At 40.7% G+C, this 15,255-nt stretch overlaps 1 protein-coding gene across 1 annotated transcript; it reads left to right on the forward strand.

Annotated features, from left to right (window-relative positions):
* The first annotated feature begins 5,213 nt into the window (after window positions 1–5,213).
* On the forward strand, window positions 5,214–6,140 carry LOC142189574 (olfactory receptor 11H4-like). The gene has a single exon (XM_075262185.1). It carries the CDS (start codon window positions 5,214–5,216, stop codon window positions 6,138–6,140), a length of 927 nt encoding a protein of 308 aa, XP_075118286.1.
* Window positions 6,141–15,255: the final 9,115 nt, after the last annotated feature.

Genomic DNA, 15,255 nt, shown 5'->3' on the forward strand with positions numbered 1-15,255 from the left:
TGTCAGTTGCAAAGCACTCCAACATGTATTCAGCCATGTGTGCCAGAGTGTTACTTGGAGTCACTTGGCTGCCCCCACCGGAATAGTCACTCTCCATTTCCTCCTCTTCCATCTTCCATTTCGCCCCAACTGCGCTGCAGCAATGGGATGCAATGAACTTCCCTGCTAGCCTCCTGTGTGACAATAAGATCTGCCACTTCGCCATCCTCCTCCTCCTCCCTCAATATACACTGTGAAGCGGACAGGAGTGTGCCCTGACTATCCGGTTTGGATGTTTCTGCTCATATGCCAGACTCTTCAGCGTCCAATGCGTTATCCCTGATGGCGATGAGGGATTCTCGCATCACACACAGGAGCAGGATTGTAACATACAGGAGTCTCCAAAATGGTGGAGGCAGATGTGGAGGTTTCCCAGCTGCTGGTCTGGACTGCAGCGCCAGCACTGGCAACAGTGGGAGAGGCAGTGGCGGCAACACCAGACGACGATTGTCCTGCATTTGCTCTCTGCCACTGAGCCCAGTGCTTGCCTTCCAAATGACGGCGCATGCTAGTGGTTGTAAGGTTGCTCTTTTCAGAGCCCCTACTCAGTTTGCAGTTGCAGAGTGTGCAAACGGCACTATATTTGTCCGCATCACATACTTTAAAAAAATTCCACACCACCGAAGACCGTGGCCTCGATGGGGGAGTTTTTCTAGGCTGGCTACAAGAGGTAACATGTTGGGCCCTGCTACCTGGCTTCGGTGAAGCACCTGTCCTCTGCCTCTGGACATGCCTCTACCTGTAGCCACCCTCTTTGGTGCTGCACTTCCCTCACCATCTCCACTGTTCTCCCCACTTGACATCCACCCTGTCCAGGTCAGGACAGTGGCCTCATCGTCCACCACCTCCTCTTCCAAATCCTCTGACGGCTCCTCCTCCCCCTCTTGCGCACCAACGACGGCAACAGGCTGCCCTGATGGCAACTGTGTGTCGTCATCGTAGTCACTGAGGGCCGATTGCTGGTCAACAAGAACAACAGGAGATAACGGATGCTCCAGTGTTTGGGCATCAGGCAACTCATCTGTTACCTCTGGTGATTCAGGACATAGTGGGACAGAGAGAGGGACAGTGAATGGAGCCGAAAACAGCTCCTGGGAGGTGGGAAAGGTGGGATTAGGTTGCTGGGAAGATTGGGCATGTTGTGAGGAAGTTGTATCAGAATGTTGGGTAGGAGGAGGAGTTGAGGTAGAGGCTGGCTGACTGGTGGAGAATGTGCTGGAAGCATTGTCCGCCAGCCATTGTAACACCTCTTCCTGGTGCTCGGGCCTAGTTAGGTTTGTAAAAAGGAGCAAATGGAATATTGTCAATAATAAAACATAACCTTTAATAAACCGGTTAAAATAGATAAATACATAAAAAATACCCACATAAGACAAACAATAAGTCCAACTAAAATCACCACATATATGGACACGGCGGTCCCAAAAGGAAATGAAACCAATTGTGGACTCACCTACTAGTAGTGGATGACTAGGGACTTCTGAAGAATAGTCCAGGAAAGATGTCACCGTCCTGATAGAAGTGTATGAGAAAATAGAAAAGAATGTCCCTAAACTATGAGACGGGAAGGGAGCTATGCACCCCTATGCCTAACACGGGGTCACCCCCCTAAATGGCCAGTGCCCCGTCTGGAACCTTACCCTGGGTAATACCAATACCAGGGTAAGGTTCCAGACGGGGCACCGGCCATTTAGGGGGGTGACCCCGTGTTAGGCATAGGGGTGCATAGCTCCCTTCCCGTCTCATAGTTTAGGGACATTCTTTTCTATTGTCTCATACACTTCTATCAGGATGGTGACATCTTTCCTGGACTATTCTTCAGAAGACCCTAGTCATCCACTACTAGTAGGTGAGTCCACAATTGGTTTAATTTCCTTTTGGGACCGCCATGTTCATATATGTGGTGATTTTAGTTGGACTTATTGTTTGTCTTAGGTGGGTATTTTTTATGTATTTATCTATTTTAACCGGTTTATTAAAGGTTATGTTTTATTATTGACAATATTCCATTTGCTCCTTTTTGGATTGTATTGCAGTGTGGCGAGCAATTTTGCATTTTTTTGACTTTAGTTGTTGTAGTTAGGTTTGTACCCTGCAGCCTACTTAATGTGGCCATCAAGCCGGAGACTGTAGGGAAGCACAATGCTTGCTGTCGCAGAGCTGTAGGCACAGTAAACGCTGTTGGTTGAGCGCAACCTTGCTCCACATCTGCATTTCCACGCCCCCGTCCTCGTCCCCGTCCCCTTGCGCTAGCCTTGCGCATTTTGTATGTATACTAATTCCCTTTTTTATGGTCTATACACCCCTAATAAAAGCTGTTTCACAGGTGTATCAGCAACAAATAACTGCTAGGGATGCCTGCAATTTGGTGTATGGACCCCCCCCCCCCCCAAAAAAAAAAAAAAAAAAAAAAAGATGTTTGACAGTATATAGCAAGAAGTCAATGCTTTGTGTTCTTGCTAATTTGTGGCTGGGGACAGCCAAAATAAAAGCTGTTTGCCAGGAGTATCAGCAACAAGTAACTACTGGGGATGCCTGCAATTTGTTGTACGGACAACCCTCCCCCCAAAAAAAAATAAAAAAAAAGACGTTTGACAGTATATAGCAAGAACTCTATACTCCTCTCCCTTTAGTATATAGCTCTGAAAAGAGCTGTTGTTTTTCTTCGGTTTCTCCCTGCTTACTGGAAGCTAATGCCTATCTAGCCCTCTTAACCTAGCCTTAACTTAGCCCTCTGTCTCTTTCCCTATCTCTGACCGCAAAAATGGCGAATATGCCAGCGGCCATTCTTATAAATGGAGGTCACATGTTTTCGGCAGCCAATGGGTTTTTTCATTTTTTTTTAACTGCCTCCGTTGTCGTAGTTCCTGTCTCACCTCCCCTGTGCAGTTATTGGTGCAAAAAAAGCGCCAGGGAAGGTGGGAGGGGATACAAATTTTTACTGCGTATGTGGCCTGGTATTCGATTGGAAACAAATGCCTCGAACGGCCTGATATTCGGCCTGAAAAAGTGCATTCGTGCGACTTTCTTTTGAGGTTTGTTTTTGTGGTCTTCACTTTGCAGTCAAAATGACATGTCATTAGCATTCTATGTTTCTGTACTATTATGGTGGATGTCAGAAAGGAGTTAAAAGGGGTGCTCCTCATGGCCAGAAAAGTCTCTACTCATTTCAGCCATTCTTATGTTGACAATTGACTTCAACCAACTGACTTATGTTGACTTCAACCAATTGGTATAGGAATCCTGGTTGAATTGCGCTGTTTATTCAGTCTCATCTGCAGGTGTTGTTTTGGCTGGTACTGCAGCTCAGCTCCATTCTCAATTGATTCTACAAAACAAGCAATACAGAGGCGGTGGAACCGACTGATACACCTTTTCAGTTGAGGGAATTGGATTCCTATAGAATAAATCAAATATAGATGTCCTGTGCTTAGTATACCGTACATACTCGAGTATAAGCCAAATTTTTCAGCCCAGTTTTTGTGCTGAGAAAGCCCCCCTTGGCTTATACTCGAGTCAGAAAAAAAAAAATAATTTTTTTTTTGAGGGGGGAGGGGTCTATGACCAGCCACAATATCAATGTACAGAATCTCCCATAAAATAGGTCATAAAAAAAAAAAAAAAAAAAAAAAAAAGATTTTTTAAAAATAAAAAAATTAAAAATTTTAAATCACTCCTTTGGCTGCATGCACACAGAGTTACGCTGGGCTTGTAAAAATACTCATTCACAGCCGTACATGCGAGCGCTGCGGACGGCTCCCGAACACTTCCCATTCACTTCAATGGGAGCGCTCGTAACGCCGGCGTTACGAGCGCTCCCATTGAAGTGAATGGGAAGTGTTCGGGAGCCGTCCGCAGCGCTCGCATGTACGGCTGTGAATGAGTATTTTTACAAGCCCAGCGTAACTCCGTGTGCAGTGCATGCAGCCTTTCCCTAGAATACACACAAAAGTAGAAAATTACTGCGAAACACATACACATTAGGTCTGAAAGTGCCCGGTCTACTGAATATAGGGTATCTGCAGTGCTCCTCTTCTGTCAGGAAGGGATTAATAGGAGCACTGCAGATACCCTATAGTCAGCCAGCCTGAATTCCAAGTGGGGGAAGAAAAAACAGTCCTCAAGCTCAGGGAAGGAGCAGACAGACAACCAAAACACCTCCTCCCTTTCTCCAGCACCCAAAAACTCCGACCATTTTCATTTTTGAAATTTTCCAGTAGCTGCTGCATTTCCCCCCCTAGGCTTATACTCGAGTCAATAAGTTTTCCCAGTTTTTTGTGGTAAAATTAGGAGGGTCGGCTTATATTCGGGTCGGCTTATACTCAAGTATATACGGTATATTATAAAGGTTTAGTCACTGAAAATCTCATGAATCCTGACCAATTTACAAATGCATACACAGGGGGTCTGTAATTGTTAACCTCAGAGGTGTGCTTAGAATCACTCTTGAGATTTTATCACACATTAAAAATATATCAACAGACCTATATCCCTCCTTTCCCTTGCCCTCCCTATTTTTTTAAACACTAAAACAAGAGGGGAGAAAGAATATAAAATGGTGTACCTGCTTAATATTTCACAGAGTGATTAGGATTATGTTGTGAATACTTCGTACACATTTACTAATAGAAACTAGGGGACAAGAAAATAATAATGTTAAGTACTGTTTTACTGAAAGGGTAGTGGACATGTAGAAGAGACTATAAATTTGCCAAGGTTAAACGTAACAAATTTTTTGGTATATTTCTGCCTTTGAAGCCATTTTCCGGAAGAAATTCGGTCAGAATTTTGCATCTACAATCTTAAATCAAAACACGTTGCAAAACGTAAACACAGAAAAAGTCCAATGAAATGTTTTTGTTATTTATTTTTCATTCTTGAATTTCTAGCGTGAGCTTAAAAATGTGAATCCGAAACGCTGACTAAATATATGTAAGCCTGTGAAACTTCTAATATTTTACTATTCTATCAAAAACTTTATCAGTAAAAGGTACGTCTGCTTTCTTGAAAAATCTGAAAATTCTGAAGTGGTGATGAAAAATAGAGGGTAACTCCATGTGTGTTTTATCAGGATGCCTAAAATGTTTTTTTTTTTTTTTTTTTTTTTTTTTTTTTAAGTTTTGCATTTCTAGCTAGAATTATAGGAGTTTAGTAACACACTACGATAAAAAAGGATGACATTTGAAAATTATACTACAATAAAAGAATTTTACCTCATTGAATTCCATGTCAGCCAGAAACTACAGCTATTTCTCTTTTTCCTCTTTCTCATAATGTATGTGTCTACTATTACTGGGAACACACTCATTATTATTGTCATCTGGCAAAGTTCCAAACTTCACAGTCCAATGTACATATTCCTTGCTAATTTTGCTTTCATGGAAATCTGTTATTCCTCAGTTACTGTGCCCAAAATGTTGATAGATTTTGTATCTAGCTGTAGACAAATATCAGTTATTGGCTGCATTACCCAACTATATTTCTTCTTTGTTCTGGGTGCCATTGAAAACTACTTTCTGGCAGTAATGGCTTTTGATCGCTATTTGGCAATTTGCAATCCACTGCGATATGCGGCGATTATGGGTAACAGATTTTGCCATCAGTTGGCATTGATGTCTTGGCTGGTCAGTTTCACAGGATCATTTGTTCCTATTTATCTTTTGAGTAAATTATCTTTTTGTGGTGGGAATGAGATTGATAATTTTTTCTGTGATGCTTCCCCAATTTTCAGACTATCTTGTACTGACACATCCATTCTAAAAACCTACTTTTTCAGTCTGGTGTGGATCATTGTGTTCAGTTGTTTATTCTTTATAATTTTATCCTACATACAGATTATTTTAGCGGTTTTAAAGATACCTTCTAACAGTGGTCGGAAAAAGACATTCTCTACGTGCGGATCTCATTTTATTGTGGTTATTTTGTATTATGGTTCAGTTATATCAATGTATGTAAGGCCACATCATGGATCCACTTTTGTATTTGATAAATGTCTTTCAGTATTTTATGCAATTATTACTCCATTTTTAAATCCTATAATTTATAGTCTAAGGAACCAAAACATTAGGGAAGCAATAAAATCATACAGTAAATTTTTTTGAGCTGTACCTATGGCAGTACATATATAGAAATTAAAAACCAGGTTTAATTTGACCCTTTCCCAATATCAGCATATTACAGCAGATATTGGGTATTTAATAGAGATGAGCGGACAGTAAAATGTTCGAGGTTCAATATTCGTTTTGAGTAGCCCCTCAATATTCGACTACTCGAATCGAATATGGGACCCTATTATAGTCTATGGGGGGAAAATGCTCGTTTCAGGGGTAGGCAACGTTCGATCAAATTATACTTACCAAGTCCACGAGTGAGGGTCGGGCTGGATCCTCCGTGCAGTCTTCTCCTTGGGCAGAGCCGACTGCGCATGCCCGCACTACAAGCGGACATGCGCAGTCGACTCTGCCCAGGCCCGATGCCTGGCAGAGTGAATGAAGAGCCGGAAGACGCCGCGGGGAAGCTGCACGGAGAAGACTTCTAAAGGTAGGAGAAGAACCAGCGTTGATTTGCTGACTGTATAGCGTTCGGCCAATCAATGCTGGTTCTGCATCGAACTTTTACATTCGAACAGCGAGTGGTACTCGATTGAGTACGAGTATTTCGAATACCGTAGTATTCAATCGAATACCTACTCGATCGAGTACTACTCGCTCATCTCTAGTATTTAAACATGTCGACCTTGTAGGAGATTTTGTTTTTTTTTTCGCCAGACTGAAAACTTAAGTTTTCTATCTTTCACAGACTTAATACAGAATACAGTTCTGAGCAAGTCAAATGTTTTCAGCAATTTTCAAACTAGCACATTCACCCCAAAAATGTGTACACTTTCAGTGGGCAAACAAGTTCACTCACATATGTATTCTTGTTATGAGGATTTTTATGGATATAGTAATTGGAAATTTGGAATGGAATGGAATGAAAGACAGCATCAGAGTCTTTGGTTGGATCACAGTATGGTATCCTGCTTATAGCATTTAGACTGTGTAAGATACAAACATTGATGGCTCAGATGATAAAGATAGTAGTGATAATGATTTCCTGCGATGGTTGAAATAGTTGTGGGGGAGTCCTCAAAGCCACTGTTCTAACTGCCTAAAGGGAAGACACCAGAGCAAAGGGGACAGGTATGATTTTTTTTTTCACTGCTCCCAGCTGATTTAAACGTTAAAAGAAAAAAGTCCTCACATGACTATGTTGACATATGTTATGGATTTTTACATGCAGAGACAAAAATAAATTGTCCTCAAGTAGAAATATGTCCTAATATAAAGAATTAGTTTTTTTCCTTAATACAATTTACTGTGCTTTAGCATATACAGTAGCATGTTTATGGCATTGAACTGTATACTAATAGTATACAGTACAGAAAGTTGCACCAACACCAGGAAATCTGGTCTAAATATTCTTTAAAAAATACCCTGAGCTGTCAGCTATGGTTTAGACCTTGATTCCCAGTGACATAATTCATACGATGAATTTGCTTTTTGTGAAACTTCATCCATGCCTCAGATCTTCAAAAACACAGATGGTTTCAGACATTCTTTGTCCTAGAGTAGTTAGTCTAGTTTTGTCTAGGGGTTATAGATGTTCGGTATAATTGTGTACCCTCTAAATATTTTGGACCATGACCCTAGGGTGATGCGCAGTTTACCTCTCAGGGATGAAACATACAGATTTCTGGAAAAGTGTTAGACAGTTGTGAAAAAATTCTGTAAAGCAAGAATGCTTTAAAAAATAAAGGTATTAATATTGTATTTTTGTTCATTAACCCCTTAAGGACCAGGCCATTTTTTGGTTTCGCATTTTCGTTTTTCCCTCCTCACATTTCAAGAGCCATAACTTTTTCATTTTTCAGTTCACAGAGTCACATGATGGCTTATTGTTTGCGGGACAAATTGTACTTTGTAATGGCATCATTCAATATGCTGTGCAATGTACTGGGAAGCTGGAAAAAAATTCAGAATGAGGTGCAATTGGAGAAAAAATGCATTTGCGCCATTTTCTTATGGGTTTAATTTTTACAGCGTTCACTGTTTGGTACAAATGACATGTTACCTGTGTTCTACGTGTCAGTACGAACGGTGTACGTACCGGTATTGGTACGGTGATACCAAATTTATATAGTATTTGAAATGTTTTGATACTTTTAAAAAAATGATAAACTTTGCAAAATAGAAAAAAAATTTTGTGTCATCATGTTCTAACACCTGTAACTTTTTCATATTTCCATGTATGGAGCTGGTTGTGGTGTCTTTTTATGCGGGACAAGATGACGTTTCTATTGATACCATTTGGGGAAAGATCTGATGGTTTGATCACTTTTTATTCAATTTTTTATAGGAGGCAAAGTGTTGAAAAAAACGCTTTTTGGCTGTTTTTATTTTTTTTGCCGCTACGCCGTTCGCAGTACGGGATAAATGTTTTAATATTCTAATAGTTCGGTCATTTTGGAGCGCGGGGATACCTAATATGTTTATGTTTAATGTTCTTTAATTACTTTTATAGCTAATCTAGGGAAAGGGGGGTGATTTGAACTTTTATATTTTTTTTATTTTTTTAATACTTTTAAAAACTTTTTTTTTTCTTCTGTTACATTTATGATCAGACCCCTTAGGTACCTTGAAACCTAGGGGTCTGATCGCTCATACTATTCACTGCAATACTACAGTATTGCAGTGAATAGGAAAATCGCAGCACTTCTATTAGACGATGCCTCTGCCTCTGCCTCTGGCATCGTCTAATAGATCTTGTGCAGAGACAAGCCTGGAAGCCTTCAATAGGCTTCCGGCTGTCATAGCAACCGATCACCGCCCTCATGTGACGTTCAGGAGGGCGGCGATCGGGGAAACATGGCGGCGCCCATGCCGCCTGCGCTGTTTACACGCTGCGGTCGCGTTTGACCGCAGTGTGTAAAGGGTTAACAGCAGCGATCGGCTCGGGCACCGACCGCTGCTGTTAGTGGCAGGTCCTGGCTGTATTATACAGCCGGCATCTGCCGTGTATGGAGCGAGCTCAGCGTGTGAGCTCGCTCCATACATCCCCATGCGACCCATGACGTACAGTTACGTCAAGGGTCGCTAAGGGGTTAATAAAATTTAGAGGGAGGGTACATTCACACGATGAGGAGGCTTTTTAACCCATTGATTTCAATGTGTTACGTGCGCTAAATGGAACCCATTGAAGTCAATGAGATGCTGTTTTGTAGCGCTGATCCTTACACGAGTTATCATGCAAGAATCAGCGAGGCATTACATCATGTGAATGCTCCCGGAATGAAAAAAAAATGTAAATGAAATCAAATTGGTGTGATCAGCATTTGCCTACTTTTCTTCAAGATACACTTGCACAATGTTTATGAAGAAAATCAGCAGGGAGTTTGTTCCAAACATCTTTGAGAACTAACCACAGATACTCTGTGAAGGTAGGCTTGCTCAAATCCTTCTGTCTCTTCATGTAATCCTAGACAGACTGGATGATGTTGAGATTACGGCTGTGTGGCAGTTCACTTTGCAATTTATGAATTGACAAGAATACATTTTAATACTTACATTTTTTACTTTGCAAAATTCACATTTGAGAATTATTGTCATCTCAATTTTTTTTTGAAAAATAAATATCTTGATTAGTATGGAAAAAAATAACTAAAAAATTTCATACATCAGTTTTTTTGTGCAAAAGCGTGCTACTTTTTTTTCCCACTGCTTTTGCCACTTTCCTGGAAGGTGGTGTGAAGTGCTTAGAGTGACCTGTCCCATCAGATTTATGATCACTTACACAAGATTACTAGTGTAAATGATCTCTGAAATCCACTTCATCTATACGCTGGCATAGATTTCACTTTAGATATACACCCACATTCATTGGTCACATGGTCATGCTACAGCTCAGTTATGCAACAACTCATTTGAAAGTGGCTGAGCTGTAGCATTGCCATGTGGCCTACAGATGGGATGTCACTTCTTGAGAAGAAAAGAAAGTAGCCATGTTTTTTAATCCTGGATAACTCCTTTATTGGGAATACAGGAACAGCATAAGATCCTAAGAAAAACAAACTTCTCACTTTTTGCAGTAAATTGCAATCTGGCTATCTGATCCTCAAGGAGTCTCAAGTGTGTAGGGAAATTAAGAGGATTAAAGCAGACAAGGCCGGTGGACCTGATGGTTTAAGTACAAAAGTTCTTAAAGTATGTGGAGACCAGTTGTGTGGCATCATCACGCACATGTACAATATGAGTCTAAAGCTGGGAGTGGTACCTCAACTGTGGAAAACATCTTGTGTGGTACCAGTACCAAAGAAATCCAACCCGACGGGCTACAATGACTACCGACCTGTAGCACTGACATCCCATCTGATGAAGGTCCTAGAGAGACTGGTCCTGACACACCTACACCCCCTAGTGAGCTCCGCTCTGGACCCTCTCCAGTTTGCCTATCGACTGGGCATTGTGGCAGATGACGCCGTCATCCACCTTCTTCACAGAGCTCTCTCTCACCTGGAGAAACCTGGGAACACTGTGAGAATAATGTTCTTTGATTTCTCCATTGCGTTAAACACCATTCAGCCAGGACTACTGAGGGAGAAGCTGAACCTTGGTGGAGTGGACCATCACCTGTCCTACTGGATCCTGGACTACCTGACAAACCACCCTCAGTATGTGAGAGCCAAGGACTGTGTGTCTGACATTGTGATCTGTAGTACGGGGGCACCACAAGGTACAGTTCTTGCCCCATTTCTCTTCACACTGTACACTGCTGACTTTAGGCACAACTCATCCAGCTGTTACCTAGAGAAGTACTCCGATGACTCTGCTATAGTAGGCCTTATCAGTGATGGCAACCATTGATTGATTTGAGGTGTGGTCGGGCACTATATCAGAGGGGACTCAAGGCAGAAGTGATCAGACTTTGACAAAGGATAACCCATCCGAAACGCGTCAGTCTGACGCCCACATTCCTGTTTTGTGCGTATGCTGCTGTGATTTTGTAACTTTTTAACAATAAAGAAGAAGTTTATTTGCATCTTTCCACGTAACCTGGCTGGAATCAATTTCTTGTTGGATGTACTATCGTTTGGCTCCGGACCGAGGGAGCATATTTTTTCCGAGCCGGTCTACAGATCTCAGAGTGGGAAGCGATATATGGGAGAGTGATTTGCACTACAAGTTGGCTGAGTATAATTTTTCCTTTTCCCTTTTCCCTTTTTCTATATACATTTGTCGGTTTACTCGTGCCATTTTTTGCTGTAGTCTATCTCCTGGCATAATGAAGTTTTGATGTTAACAACATTACGTCAACTATGCTTTTTTATCCGTCTTCTTGAATTATTACCAGCAGCATACTAAAGGAGTTATACAGGAATTTTATCATTATATATAATAATTTTTGGTCTTAATTTTTTGATATTACCATGGAAACAATAAATATGGAAAATGATCAAGAAGTCTCCCGCAAAAAAAGATTGCAGGAGGTCTTTTTTGACAATGTTGAAACAATAGACGGCAACACAGATGCAAACTATGATTCCATCATATCTAAACTACGTAAATTGTTAACACTTGAAACTAAAACGTGGTGGGACCATAAGACTCTCAGCATGTATTTACAAAGAAACATGATTCCACGTGGATTGAGACTTCAGAAGTTCCCCACTTACGTTTATAACGATGACTTTAAATTACAATGGGAGGGAATCCTAACAGACTGTTCCCATAAATTAATGAGATTAATTGTTAAAAATGAGGAAGAAAAACTTTCATCCTTGAAAGATGATATTAATAAAACCAAGGAGGAGTTGACTAAATTTACCCTCACTCCACAACAGGATGGAACTTACAATAAAATCAAGGAACAGATTAATAAGTTAGAAGAGAATATTGCGGATATTAAAAAGAAGAAATTTTTACGTGATAAATCTGATTATGATAATGAAACAGTGTATAAATGGCAGATGGAAGCCACATCGACCCCGAAATCCATACTGAAAAGGAGGAACAGATATAAAACAAGGAATGACTCTAGAAGGAGAGTATCCTTCAGTTCCATCGATAGGGAATCAGAAGGATCAGATACAGGTTCCACACAATCACAAGAAAGTTTTTTAGGAGGAATGAACGGAAAAAGTTCTCACCACGGAGGAAAACCCATAGGGCAGGAAGAAAACATAAAAAGACAAATAAGACAGACGAGATATCAAACACGGAGAAAACAGATGTGATAGGGGAGCATTCTGATATTGACGGTTCGGTACACATTGACGATGCTTATAATGTTTTTTCAAACATAAATAATGAGAGTAATTTTCCCAGTGTTCTTAATCTCTCGTCTTTTACTTTCTCTGACTCATGCTTACAATTATTGTCAAAAGGTTTAAATTTTGTCCCTGCGGAACACTTTGATATATTTGAGACATTACTTGATGTAAATAAGTTTATCCGCCTACTTACAATCAAGAGGCATTTTTTTGATATACATAAGTCGGAAAAAGATGGGACAATTGACAGTTCTCCTATGGTAAATGAGTTTGGCAAATTATTGTTTGATGAGCAATGTTGTCTACTAAATTTGATGAATTTGGGGGATAGTGAGAAAGATGGATCAACTGTTCCGGATTTTAAGGTCGATATAAAGAATCCATTTTTTTATCCCCTTAATTCTAGATGTCCGGCACTGGACATGTTCCAGAGTGCCATTGAAAGGGATCTTGTTAAGTTATATGATGTACAGAAAACTAAGTCTCGGTTTGATAATTTAAAAATGGATGAGAGATTGATCTTGAGGTATTTGCAGAATAATGACAAGGTCATAGTGAAGATGTCAGACAAAGGGGGACGAGTGGTGATCCTCAACAGAAGCGATTATGTTCAGTCAGCATATTCTATTTTGAATGATGCAGACACATACCGTGTTCTGAGTGAGAATCCGACCAAGATTTTTTCTTGCAAGATAAAGTCCCTCTTGGAAGAGGGTTTGAATCAAGGTTTCTTCACAGAGAGGGAGATACAGTATTTACATGTGGAACATCCGATAGTTCCCATCTTTCATGGGCTACCGAAAACGCACAAGAGTGGATTCCCCCCCCCCCTCCCCACTGAGACCCATCATTTCGGGTATTGGTTCAGTTACAGAGCGTTTATGTATTTGGGTTGACCAATTGCTTCAACCTTTGGTAAAATTAACACCTAGCTATATCAAGGATACCAAAGAGATCCTTAAAGTATTTGATGGGTTCCAGTGGAGGGGGGATTTCACCTGGGTTAGCTGTGATGTTACAGCCCTCTATTCCTCAATACCACATAATATAGCTATTACTGCACTTTCTTATTTTTTGTATATTCATACTAACTTCGATCCGGAATTTAATGAGTATATCATCCAGATCATTGAATTCTTATTACATCATAATTATTTCATGTTTTTGGACAAATTTTATCTCCAAATTAAGGGGGCGCCCATGGGTGCATGTTTCTCCCCCTCCCTGGCCAACATAGTTATGGCCTGGTGGGAGGAGAAACATTTATATGATAACAGCAATCCTTTTCGCAGCCAGATACACTGGTATGGTCGTTATATTGATGACGCCCTTTTGATCTGGACAGGACGGACTGAGGATATACACAAATTTATAGATTATATCAACGATAACCCCTACAATTTAAAATTCACTTTCAACATAGGAGAAGAGAGTATCAATTTTTTGGATGTAAGGGCCCCTTCACACGGCGTATACGCTCACTGCTTTTGAGCGTGTAAATGTTCCGTAGCAGCGGCGTCTAAAGCACTTCCCATTGTTTTCTATGGGAGCCGGCAGACGCGCGCTCCCCATAGAAATGAATGGAAAAAGCAGCCCATTCATTTCTATGGCGAGCGCGCGTATGCCGGCTCCCATAGAAATCAATGCGATCTGCTTTTAGACGCCGCTGCTACGGAACGTTTACACGCTCCAAAGCAGTGAGAGTATACGCCGTGTGAAGGGGCCCTAACACTCAGAGGGGATCAAGATAGTGGCAGAGTACAGGTGTGTAATTACAGAAAACCTAGTGCAGGTAACACACTTTTGCACGCATACAGTATGCACCCCAAACACAGAAAAAAATCTTTGCCGGTTGGTGAGTTCCTTAGAGTCAAAAGAAATTGTTCTACACAGGAGGCTTTCGAAAAGGAGTCTCTTGTTGTTAAAAATAGACTCAAACAGAGACATTATCCCCAATGGTCCATTAATAGGGCATATGATATTGCAACACGTAGAGACAGAGAACAGTTGTTGTATAACCCCCAGAAAAAGAAGCAAAAAGATAATATCAGTGAAATACATTTTTCAACTAGATATAGCACAGAATTCGATGAGATAACCCAGATAATTAGAAACAACATGCCCATCCTCAATCAGGACCCAATTTTGGGGGAAGTGATCAAAAAAGGATGCAGTTTCATATCTAGGAGGGGTAAGACACTGGGAAATTATATTTCACCTAGTCTCTTGGTTAATAAGAAGGAAGATAGAACAAAAACTTGGTTAAATATGGTGGGTTTTTTCAAATGTGGACACGTACGTTGTTCTACTTGCCAGTGGACATCGAAAATAACAAAGTTTTCTGACGCTGAGGTGCATCATTCATATAAAATAAAAGATCACATTGATTGCAATAGCAGTCATGTTGTATACATGATTGCATGTCAGGAATGTAGAGTACAATATATCGGCAGTACTATCAGGCCTTTGAAAACGCGCATTTCGGAACACTTACGAAGTATAAGTAATCCGGATAATCTTAAAAACACAGGGGTGTCTAGACACTTCAAAGAAAAACATAAGAGTGACATGTCCAGTTTGAGATTTTGGGGCATAGAACAGGTGAAACGCCCAATTAGGGGTGGTGACTGGGAGCATATTTTAAGAATTAGAGAAGTCCATTGGATTCTTAAGTTAAGAACACGGTACCCATTGGGCATGAATAATAGAAATGACATATCCTACATCTATTAAAGATCCATTGCAATCCTCTGAACGCATCTATGTTGTGGGACAAGTTTATTTTGGCTATAAAATATCCTCATGTGCCATATGTACACATAAAATATGGCTTTGGTAATATAGGTTTGTGATAATATAGGCTGTCCATAGCCCAGCCGCGATAGTAGTATTGTAAACACAGGTGTGGG

The sequence above is a fragment of the Leptodactylus fuscus genome, chromosome 1, assembly GCF_031893055.1.
Source record: "Leptodactylus fuscus isolate aLepFus1 chromosome 1, aLepFus1.hap2, whole genome shotgun sequence".
NCBI lineage: Eukaryota > Metazoa > Chordata > Amphibia > Anura > Leptodactylidae > Leptodactylus > Leptodactylus fuscus.

Bases quoted from the DNA above. Each gene is read 5' to 3' on its own strand.
- LOC142189574 (XM_075262185.1), top strand. From the start codon at position 5,214: ATGACATTTGAAAATTATACTACAATAAAAGAATTTTACCTCATTGAA.